This window comes from Aotus nancymaae, unplaced genomic scaffold (genome assembly GCF_030222135.1).
Source record: "Aotus nancymaae isolate 86718 unplaced genomic scaffold, 86718_ANA_hifiasm-v0.15.2.pri h1tg000022l_1, whole genome shotgun sequence".
Lineage (NCBI taxonomy): Eukaryota > Metazoa > Chordata > Mammalia > Primates > Aotidae > Aotus > Aotus nancymaae.
The window spans coordinates 37,235,553-37,246,809 of NW_026988435.1; the positions used below are offsets into that span (position 1 = coordinate 37,235,553).

At 46.6% G+C, this 11,257-nt stretch overlaps 2 protein-coding genes across 4 annotated transcripts in view; both read left to right on the forward strand.

The window, feature by feature from the left end:
• The first annotated feature begins 6,446 nt into the window (after positions 1-6,446).
• Positions 6,447-11,257, forward strand: part of MRPS6 (mitochondrial ribosomal protein S6) — a 68,397-nt gene continuing 63,586 nt past the window's right edge. The window contains exon 1 of the mRNA XM_021669390.2: positions 6,447-6,614. Within this exon, the coding sequence (XP_021525065.1) occupies positions 6,570-6,614 (45 nt within the window). The 5' untranslated portion in view covers positions 6,447-6,569. The remainder of the gene's footprint in view (positions 6,615-11,257) is intronic.
• Positions 7,091-11,257, forward strand: part of SLC5A3 (solute carrier family 5 member 3) — a 32,322-nt gene continuing 28,155 nt past the window's right edge. The window contains exons 1-2 of one of the 3 annotated variants that reach the window (XM_012446008.3): positions 7,091-7,453; positions 7,548-11,249. The gene's annotated coding sequence lies outside the window, so the exon portion shown is untranslated. Of the gene's footprint in view, positions 11,250-11,257 lie in introns of all 3 variants that reach the window. The other 2 variants (XM_012446002.3, XM_012446019.3) reach the window with 2 other exon arrangements.

The window sequence follows — 11,257 nt, forward strand, 5'->3', positions numbered from 1 at the left end:
AGAACAAAGGCTAGTTGGTCAAGAATGTTTCTGGAGACCTCACTTGACACTGGTCCCACAAGCTGCCCTTCCCCCATCCCAGCACTCGCCAAGCCCTGTGGATTCTGGGCTCCACTGCTCCTCTCTGTGGCCACCACAAAGCCCTCCTCTGTGTTCCAAAGCACGCACACCTGCCCCCTCTGAAGCCATTTAGGCCTCATCTCCTTCTGTCCTTTCATCTCCAGCCTTAAAATTCCTCTGTGCTGAGGGGGCCTGGCACACCCAGCTCTCCTGCCTGCCCCTGAAGACTGCCCCCACAAGTTGATTTTGTGGGGTACTCCTGAGGCCCTTTGTTTAGCACCTGGCCTGGGAGGCCCACCCCCTGGAGACCCCAGCATAGGTGGTCCTCCCCGCCCCCAGCCCTCTCCAGCCCCTGGCCTTTGTTCCCTTTACCAAATCCAAAACACTTCCACGTGTGTTCTTCTGATTTTGCACTCGTGGAAAAAGAACATGAGACTGTTTAATACCTCCAACTTTATTGACATTTAACATTAAGAACACTTGTAGGCCTGTCGGGGGACACTTTACAATCTTGTTACTAGAAAAAACTAACTCAGCAAGTAGTGATGCAAGCAGCATTTTTTGTCTTTTTAAAGCCATAGAATTAAAAAAAAAGTAAGTTCTGTCTTTCCTAAAAAAGATATTGTAGTAAGAAGAATATCTCCCAAAAACACCCCATACTTTTTTTTTTTTTTTTTTTTTTTTTTTTGCAGGGTAAGGTGAGGCAGGACTGGAAATAAGAGAACATGACATTTAGGCAATCTTTAACTTTTTTCTTGTAAGTAGAGCCCAAGTTGAACCACGCCCCCCTTAGTTGATAAAAGTTAGAAAAATAATCATGAAATTGGTGGATTAAAAGAAAGAAAATGTTCAAAGAGCTCTCCAAATGTCTGCCCTAAGAAGAGAAGTTCCATACAGTATTCCATCGTGCAAGGAACACAACCATTAGCACTTGCAAGCTGGCAGAGTTAGACAGGTACAAAGTAGCCTACATAGCACCTGGGGGTTTACAGAGAAGAAAAAGAAGAATCGAAGCAAATGGGCATGACCAAGAAGGTCTGAAAGGGTGAGTGAGGGTGTGTGTTGGGGGATCAGGAAATACCAGCGGGTTCACTGATAAAACCGTTACAAATGAAATACAATTGAAATGCTGGGACTTGCATTTGGGCCATTGGCTGAGGAACACAGAAAACATGCAGGGCAGCTAGGCAAAGAAATGGGGTTTTACAGGTCCAGGTCCTAGGAGTTAGCTATGGAGCAATCCCAGGACTTAGTGACCCAAAATTGGGGAGATGGAGTATACTTTGCCATGAATAGAGGCTCACTTTTATCTAGGAGAAGATGATAGACTGATGAGAGTGATGATTGACAGCTGAACAGATGATTTGGTGCTACTGTGGGATCACTGTCTCCATTAACTGGAAACAGTCACATTTCTCCACTTTCTGGGGGCAGTATTTAGAGACACAAGGTTACCTAAGCAGAATGATGATTTCTGTTTATCTTACCTCTTCCCAATGACAGTTAGAACCCACCTTTTAGGGCCAGGTGCAGTCGTTCAGGCCTGTAATCCCAGCATTTTGGGAGGCCGAGGCAGGAAGATCATTTGAGGTCAGGAGTTCAAGACCAGTCTGGCCAACGTGGTGAAACCCCGTCACCATTAAAAACACAAAAATCAGCCAGGCATGGTGGCGGGCACCTATAATCCCAGCTACTAGAGAGACTCTGTCTCAAAAAAAAAAAAAAAAGAAAAGAAAAAGAACTCACCTTTTACGATACAGGAGTATCACACTCACAATGGATTAATCCATTAGCAACAGTAAAACTGTCATCATAGTATGAAGCGCCTGGGTAGGAATGAGAATATGGTAAGCAAAAGGTTTTTCTTTGAGTTGTGCCACCCCAGGGTTCTATGGCTTGGGATAAATAATGTACCTTGTTTTCTTATCAGATTCTTTATCTACAGACAGGAGATCATTCATTTATACACTTTCCATTGCCCACCTGTACTGTTACAGTATACCAGGATTTTGGCAGGAAAGATCAGTTTAAAGCTGTTGAGGGCCAAGCTCCAATGCACTTGGATCATGGGAACTCATGTTATGGGCGAGTCTTGCCTTAAATCCTTGTTGCTGAGACACGTCCTTGCTTTGCGGAACAGCCACATTTAGGGAAAGGAGGGGAAAAAGTAGCCAGATACGGGGACCAAGGAGGCAAAGGAAAACCCCAAGAGTACAGGATCATGGATGGCTAAAAAGAGACCCTCAGGACTGCAGAGAGGTCCCTGACAATGATGCCAGGGAAACTGCTACTTGGTGGGCAAATGGAAGACCCGTGGTGACAGTGTGAGGGAACACCGCCTGCAAAGGCTGGGAGATGCAGTGGGTCTGGGGAAACGTGGCTGTGAGAAGAAAAAAAAATGACAACTAGAGAGGTTAACATGGTCATAGAAAGGCTTTGTCCCCCCCTCGCTAGAAGATACCTATATATGCTTCAGGGCAGAAGGAAGAAGTCTGTGAAAGGGGAGAATCTGGGGACTCAAGGGAGGGTGTTATATGAGTACAGGGAGTGGGAGACTGCAGTCACCCAGGGGAGAGGACAAAGTAGGACTACAATAAAATTTGGCTGATTGACAGATAGTTGCTCAGTTTGTACTGGCTCAGAAACACTATGCTGTGTGGTATTAGGGTTAAGCATGCAGGCTCTGTGTTCTGCATGACTTGGGGCAAGTTGCTGAAGATCTTATGAAGTCTCCTTTTCCCTATATGTAAAATGGGGGCAGTTAAAATACCTAGCTTTGTGGTGAGAACTGAGAGTTAACACATGAAAATCATTTAAAATAGGTTCTGGCTCATAGTGAATGCTCAAAATGTTAGACTTGGTAATAAAAGTAATGACCATCTTTGAGGATTAACGATTTAAAGCTCAAGGTCAAGTCTCATTAGGCAGCAATATAAAATAAGAAGGTAAAGGTAATTAAACTGAGCCAGGGTCTATCTTGAGGTTCCCTTTTAAAAAATAGGGCTGGGTTTCAACTTCTGTTCTTATTCTTCTTTCCTGTTCCCCCTCAAAAAAACTTACTTGAAAATTAATCAAACTTGTGGTTAATCAAATCTGAAACTCAGAGCATAATAAATGTTTTGGAGAACCTAAGAGGTAGAGTAATTTTAAAATTAATAGATCAAATGCTACAGTATTGTTATACTTCTACTATGCTGACTATACATAGTGTCAAGTTAATTGTTTTGGTGAATTTAAGTTTGTAGTTATAGTAGGAAGGCACTAAATCTGCAACAGCATTCCTCGTGATTTAAAAAAAAATCTTTTTTTTTTTTTTTTAAATGAAGCCCAAGCATTCTCTTTGGCGCTTTTTATTTTTCATTTATCTATTTTTCTGAGATGGAGTTTCACTCTTGTTGCCCAGGCTGGAGTGTCATGATGTGATCTTGGCTCACTGCAACTTCTGCTTCCCAGGTTCAAGGGATTCTCCTGCCTCAGCTTCCGGAGTAGCTGGGATTACAGTCATGTCCCACCACTCCTGGCTAATTTTATATTTTTAGTAGAGATGGAGTTTCTCCATGTTTGTCAGGCTGGTCTCAAACTCCCAACCTCAGGTGATCCACCTGCCTTGGCCTCCCAAATTACTGGGATCACAGGTGTGAGCCACCGCACTCAGCTTTTTAAAAAAAAGTTAAAGGGGAAAATGATGGTAGCTGCCCTCTGTCTTCCTCTAAGAAATGGAATGAGTCTGTGGGTGGCTACCAGATTGGGAGGGCTTGGGGGTGCTGACTCTGTGGTGAGGCATTATGCAATCAGGCTAATTTCCTTATACCACTTGTCAAGTTAGAAAGAGGAGTAGAGAAGATGCCAGGTCTTCACTCATCCCTGCGCATTAGGGGAAAACTAGAGAGCTTCCAAGAGGAAATGCTCAGAGTTGAAGTCAGCTCATTGTGCTGCCTCCATCTTTGACTTGGCATATTACTATGGGGTCTATATTTACTCATTCCTAAGCTGGGTCATGTAATTGACAACAGGAGGGGACAGTCGAGGTGAGACCTTTCTAGAAAATCTGTGACTTTTTTTTTTTTTTTTTTTTTTGAGATGGAGTCTTGCTCTGTCGCCCAGGCTAGAGTGTAGTGCAACCTATGCCTCCTGGGTTCAAGAGATTCTTCTGCCTCATCCTCCAAAGTAGCTGGGATTACAGGCATTCGCCACCGCACCCAGCTGATTTTTGTATTTTTAGTAGAGACGGGTTTTCACGATGTTGCCCAGGCTGGTCTCAAACTCCTGATCTCAAGTAATTCCTGTTTCCTTATTTATTTATAGCATGCTACTTGTTTAAACCAAACATGAAGTTACTTGACACGTAACCAGGCATTTTGGATTACTTGTGTGGCTTCTCTTTCAAAGAATACGGGTTGCAGACAAATCTAAGAATAGAAAATGTGGAAATCCAGCTATCTCAGAAAAACTTGGGTTCATCTTCTACCTGCCATATGCCACAAAAGATGCATGGGAGACAGATGTGAAATGGTAACATCTCTGGGTAAGGTGACAAAGAGACTTTGTTCTTGGTTTACATGGACTACATGGTTAATCCACTGAATAACAGCAGCATGTTGATCTGTGTGGCAGGAGAACCAGAGGCCAGAAGGGTAGAGTGGCGGGTAAAAGTACTTTGTTTCTATTACTGACTGTATGACCTTGGACTAGTTACAAAACTTTTTGTGCCCATATTTCCGAATTCCTAAAATGGGGTTAGTAGTGCTTGGCCTCTGTTAAAAAAAAATTACTCAATTATGCTTTCTAAAGCATGGTAAGGAAGACTTTATTCAGGACCAACGCGATGGGTACAGGGATCAGGGCAACCCGGTCTCGCAGTGGGGAGACAGTGGGCTCAACTCCGAATGCAGCGTGGGCCAGTGGGAATTTATGGCCATGTCAAATCACTAAGCGGAACCATCGGGGGAAGAGGAATTCTGGCTAAACGAGCTAAAGGATTCTTGTAGAAGACAAGCCAGCGTGAAAAGACATGAGGAACCTGATCTGCTACCAGGGGCTGGGGGTTCCATGCTAGAATTAGATTTTAGAAGGAAGTGCACAGATGGCCCTAGAAGATTCAGGAGCCTGACTAAAGTTTGGCCAAGCAAAGAATCGTTGTCACCTCAGGGCTGTCGAGAGAATTTTAGGAGACACCTTCATCAATCAGCCTTGGCAGGGGGCCTGAAGCAGAGTAAGTGTTCACTAAACTTTACCTAGTAACATTAAAGCACTTTAAGTTGACAAACATTTCACTTACAGAGCTTTTTAACGGGACAAGCAAGGGGCAGGGGCCTCAGCTGCAGGGGACCTCTAAGGAGAGGCGCCGGAGAAAACTGCATTTGCGGAGCCAGTGGCTGGAGGGCGGAGAACAGTGTGTGTGTAAAGGGGTGGGGGAGTGCATAATGCGAACCACCGCCCACCGCAGACAGTTGCTAAAGGGTCTCCCAAGCATTCAGCTTAGCAGCTGAGCAAACATTTAAAGAAATGGGATAGAGTTAAGGTGTTCGCCTGCCCTCGGCTACAACACGTGGGGCAGGTCAGGCGCACACCACAAATGCCCGTGTGGCGCCTGTGTGTACCAGGCACCATCCTCGGACGTTTACGTGCATCCACTCACTCAAAGCATCGGGTCCCCACTTTCCGCACAGGCAGCCGGCCCAAGGTCACGCGGCGCAGAGGGATGGAACCAGACCCGAGCCCGCGCCTCGCGGAGCAAGGCCTGTGCCAGCGCGCCCCTCGCCGGGTAGGGGGCCGAGTCAGCCGCGCCAGGCCTGAGGGCTGTGGTTGGGGATGCCAGCGACACCCCTCAGCCGACCAAGGACGGGAAAGTTCCAGAACCCCCGCGAGCAGCCGTGGGCCGCAGAGCCCCCAAGCCGGCTGCGACCCCGCCTTCCGCCGCGAAGGTCCCTAGCGCCCGGGAGTCGCGGGCGAGGGGCGCGCGCACGGACGAGACCGCACCGCAGCGCACGCGCACTGGCGGGCACTCACTAGCCCGCCGCCCGGTAGGAGACGGAAGGCATGGAAAGTTCCAGCCAGTTCTACAGCTGTAGGTAGCAGGCACGGCGGGCGGCGGGAGGCGGGGTGGGGGGAAGCAGGGTCGCGAGGGGGCGTGCGGCCGCCGCGAGCCGCTCAGGACCGAGTCCGCAACGCTACCCCAGCCCCTGCCGGCGGGCTGGGCTGGGGTCCCGGCGGGGGCGGTGCGGTGGGGGCGGGGCTGCGGAGGGGGCGCGGCGGCAGCCCACGGGCGGGGAGGGGGCGGGGCGGCGACAGGGAGCGCGGGTGGGGCGGAGCGCGCCGAGGGGGCGTGGCGCGGCGTCTGCGCAGCTGCCAGTGCCTTTAAGCCCGGGCTCGCGCGGCCGGAGCGTGCTTTCGCCGCCCGGGAGCCTTCCGGCCCAGTAGCTTCTAGGTCCCCGCTGTCCCCGCCGTCCCGCCCCTTCGCGTCCCGGGAACCGGCTCGCTTCTGAGCGGCACGCGTCGAGCTTCCAGGCATGCCTCGCTACGAGCTGGCTTTAATCCTGAAAGCCATGCAGCGGGTAAGTGACCTTCCCTCAGAGCCGGTCTTCCCGCGCGGGCGCCCCCGCCGTCGCTAGGCCGCCGTCCCCCCGCGCGCCCTGGCGGCCGGACCTCGGGCCTCCCTGCGCTGCCCGAGGAGGCCGGGGCGGCGGGCGGGCGGCGGGCGACAGGCGTCCGCGGGGTGGGGGCGCGCGTGGGCCGGCCGGGCCCGGCCGCGTGCGCGCGGGAGGCGGGGGTGTGCCTGCGCCTGTGCGCGGCCTGGGAGGGTGTGCCTTGCTAGCCGCCGGCCGGGCGGGGGGCGGGGGGCGGGGCGGCCCGAGCTGGCTCCGACCCCGACCCTGATCCCGGCGCCTGCCCGCGGGAGTCCAGTGGAAGGTCCGCGGGAGGACACGCGCGAGCGCTCAGCCCGGCTCCGGCCAGTCCCCGCCCGTCGTGAAGCTGCCTCGTCGCCGGCCCCGCCGCTGCCGCCTGCTCCGTCCCGCTCCGCCGCCCGCCTGCCGCCCGGAACGTCCGCGCCCAATAAAGCGTTCCTCCAAAGCGTGTTTGTGCCGTTATCTGTATCCCGGTCGCTTGCGATCACTCTCATGTTAAAAAATCTTTGACTTTTCTTTTTCTGACTTCAGCGAAAATCCCGCTCCGGGTGTCCTTAGCCCAGTTTCATTCATCCAAGTTGTGGCCTTTCTTGCGCCTCCAGAAGACGCTTTCTCTCCCCTGCTTTTGATTGATCTTGAGGTAGGGTATTACAGGTTTGGAGGGATGCTAAAGGAAGCAGCAGCCCATTCCCTTCAGGTGACGGCGTGGCCAAGGACAGGGGCCCGTGGCCCGGAGGCAGCTCTCTTCGTCCTCTGTTCTGGGTCAGGTACTCCTCAAGTCATCGCCAAAATCCCCATTCTCCCGTGAATTTGGAATTCGGTAACGTAGTGTGGTGTATGCTTTTTTTTTTTCTCCACCAGGTGTAATAAAAATCAGTGTACCACGTCTGAAGTTTGGAAGCGCAGCTTCCCACATACAGCGCTAGAGGAGTGGACGCATTTTTACGTTTGAATCAGGCTCCGGGTCAGTTGCAAGGAGTATTACCAAGTTTGGTTGAACTTAAGTTCAGTTGATAAACTAACAATCACGGAGTGTCGGGGGATTGTTTGGAAGTGTGCTTTGCACAGTTAACTGGGAAAGGACTCCAGTGCCTCTTTATCAGGTCCAGACAGCCTGGCCCGGCTTTCCATTGTGTCCCCAGCTTGTTCTTCATGGATTTGGGAGAAGTTAAGTTTGTATTGTTCAGCTCCTTGAGTATCCCTCTTGGTCCTCCTCCTTCCTTAATATACAACTCGAAAAGGATAGGAGCAGTGAAAAGAAAACTTTATTAAAAGAGAAGATTTTTAATTATGTAGAAGTTGTTTAAGCCCTCCATTTAACCTCTTTTTTGGGAAATGTGGAACCTGTGACATTAGTTACTGAAATTCTTTTTGTTTACTTTCCTTGTGTTGGGGAAGTAGCAGGTGATACTGAAAGAGGCAACCTGTAGGCATAATATTTGCTCATTCCGTAAACCTTTGAAATGAAGACTCGAGCTCCTCCCCTTTGTTTCTGCTGTAGTTGCCAAGTATCTTGGTTAACGTGGCTGCAAATATTAGTTAAATATATTTCTTTTATCATGTGGCTTATTTTTTTATGTCCTCTGATAACCAGGGCTCCTGGCCTTTGGATGTGGAGCACACATTTTTTACTCTAGTTCATATAAACGGAGTGCAGTTTAGTTAAAATAATAAATAACCTTCCTTAAATGTTTGCATGACTGCAAGGGGCAAAAAAAAAAAAAAAGCCCTAGAAAGTAGGGTGAATTGCCTCTTGGAGAAAGAGGTCCCATGGCAGGAGACAGAAGGTTGTAACAATGGTGAAGTTATGTACAATGGTGAAGTTCTGTTGAGATCCTTGACCTAAATAAAGTAAGATTAAAAAAAAGAACCTTCTCACTTATTTGTTCAAAACCGTTATCTGTAACTTGTAAATGTTTTAACAAACACAAAGACTTCCAGGTTTTATGCCAGTTTTCTTGCTTTCAGTTTAGGAAAATAGGATTCTAAAATAGGATGGGTATTTGGGGGAAACGAATTTAAAAAGTTAACTCTAGGCTTATGAAATGAAAAATGTGACTGAGCTTACACACCTGTAGCAGGCCCTGGAGAAACCGCAGTTCTAACCTGAGGCATTTTGTGCTTGTGTTGCAAGAAGGGGGTATTATTGAAGCTCCTCAATTCTAAGTTGCGCATCTTTCACGTTTTTAGATTCCGAAATGTATATCTCTTTACCCCTTCAATACGATGTATTTTCCTTTCCTCCCCCAAATCATTTTTTGCATCTTGGAATTGAGGAAAATGCTGTCTTAGGCAACTTTAACAGTGGGTATGTAAGTTAAGAACTATAGTTTTTCCAGCTTTTTCTTGGACTCCCAGAGCTGTTCTGTTTCTTCTCTGTGGTTTTCATAGCCTGGAGAGCATTTAGTCTCTTTGGAGAGTGTTAACGCCTCCCTGTTCATTACTTTTTTTTGACCCTAGTTTGACTCCTTTAGATTGAGCTTAAAAAATTTTTAAATTAAAATACAGGTCCTATGCGGGTTCTCACAGTATCTGCATTGTAGCAGAGTCACTTGTGGAAACTCCCATTGAAAGATTTCAGAGTGTATTATGTAGAATAAGTCCTATTGAACTGTACCATTGTACAGTTAGTCACTCAGAAATTCTAATACTATGTTTTTCTCAGTTTCCAAGTGGGAGTTGATTATAATGAGTATCTACTTTTGTACTTCCAAGTTTGGGCATTTATGAACGTAGATGTTAGCCTTCCTAAGAAGAAATGTATTTGCAGGTATCATTTAGCTTGATTTTTTAAAAACGTGTGTATATAAAATTATTTCTATTTTCTCCCTACTTTAACATGAGAAGTAGGTAAAAGTGTGGTTAAATTCTGAAATATGACAGTAAAGTAATGGATGTTGTGACACTAGGCTTTTAAGGGTGACAAGCAATTTGAAAAAGTTGCTTAGACCAGTCTTAGACCATGTTTATAGAAGAGTCTCCAGAATGAAAAGATTTTAAAAGTCCTGTTACACCCATATCAGATAGCATCAAGGGAGTTTTATTCACTTCTGGAAAACACAGTATTCAAAGGCTGTATGTAATGTGAAAGGATGTAGCCACAAAGGGGAGACCAAGGCTGCAGTCCCAGGTAGTCTTAATTGCAGTATGAGGAAGACCTCTGACAATGGAAAAAGATATGAATTTCCTGTGAGATGGTGAGGTCTCTATCCACCTCCACCCTGCCCTCCTGCAGAGAGAACTTTGAGGTAGATGAGGAGAAGGGGGTCATGCATTTGGTGAGTGCCCTCTCTTGAGAGTGGGAAAATGGTTGAAGCCCTTTGGTTTCACTTGATAATTAGATTTTAAAGGTTGGTATTTCAGTTAGTTTAGTAAAAGACTGAAGTGCCAATACATGAATGGTAAAGCCATAGAGGAGCTTAGGAAAAAACTTTGTAGACAGTTTTTATGCCTTGGATGTACAGAAAGAAGAAATCTGAGGAAAGAAATTATGCAGTACTTATTGCTTGGTTACTTTAGGAACACTAATTACATCTCATGCCCTTTACCCAGAAGGTGTTCACAGTTGGCATATTTAGATTTATGAAAGCCCTGGGATAATACTTTTCCTGAAATCTCACTGCTGTTCAGGAATTTTTACGTGACTTAAAGGTTAATGGCTTAATAACTAGTTCACTTGCTAGATGATCGTATGTACAATAAAATAGCATGTATATCCTCCTGGATATATTTTTCTAATAGGAATAAAGTAAATGGCTATTTTGAAAATCTTAAGTTCTTATTAAACAGATTAGTAATTTTTATGTTCAATATTCAAAGCAGATTATATTTTACATTAACTCTCACTGAAATAGTACTTTGTGTAGGGTAAGGAATTTTATGTATTTTGAGTTTAAGTTGTGACTTGGTTTAATTTAAATGTAGAAAAGTGTAAAGATAATCAGCTCCTAAAGTTTAGAAAGCAATTGGTTTTTTGGTAGAGTGGTGAAGAGTTTTTCTCTAAACTTGAGCCTTTTTTGGTTAGAACACCTGGCAAAAGGTTTTGTATTTGTTCTAGAGTTCTGTTCAAGTTAGGATGTTCTGAAAGTAATTCCTACAAAGTGCCTGTATTTCAGATACCTTTTGAAGATGGAGGGTGCTACTCATGTATGGGTCAGGTCAACCTTAGGTCCTTGTAGCTTGCTTGGCAACCATTTGATAACTAGGAAATAGTGAAGTTTCTGCTGTGTGTTGATGGGAGACATCAGTTCAGAGTCATAAGTTCAAACGGAAACATCTAGGTGTCAGGTGGTCGTCTGGTTGTCTTTTTTTTTTCTTCCCATGGGCCCTCCGTAAACAGCTTAGCCTTGTGTCTTTAATAATCTCTTTGTGTATTATCCGCTTGAAACCAGGCAACTTAAAATAGCCAATAATAGAAGACTTGACCCTGTGGACAATATTATACTTTCATTTGGTATTAAATTTTCTTGGGTTACAGCTTATTGCCGCAGCAAGCTATTGAAGAAGGAAGGAGTCCTGTTCCTGCCCCTGAGCTACAGCTAAAGTACAAGGAATGGCTTGGGGGTAAGGAG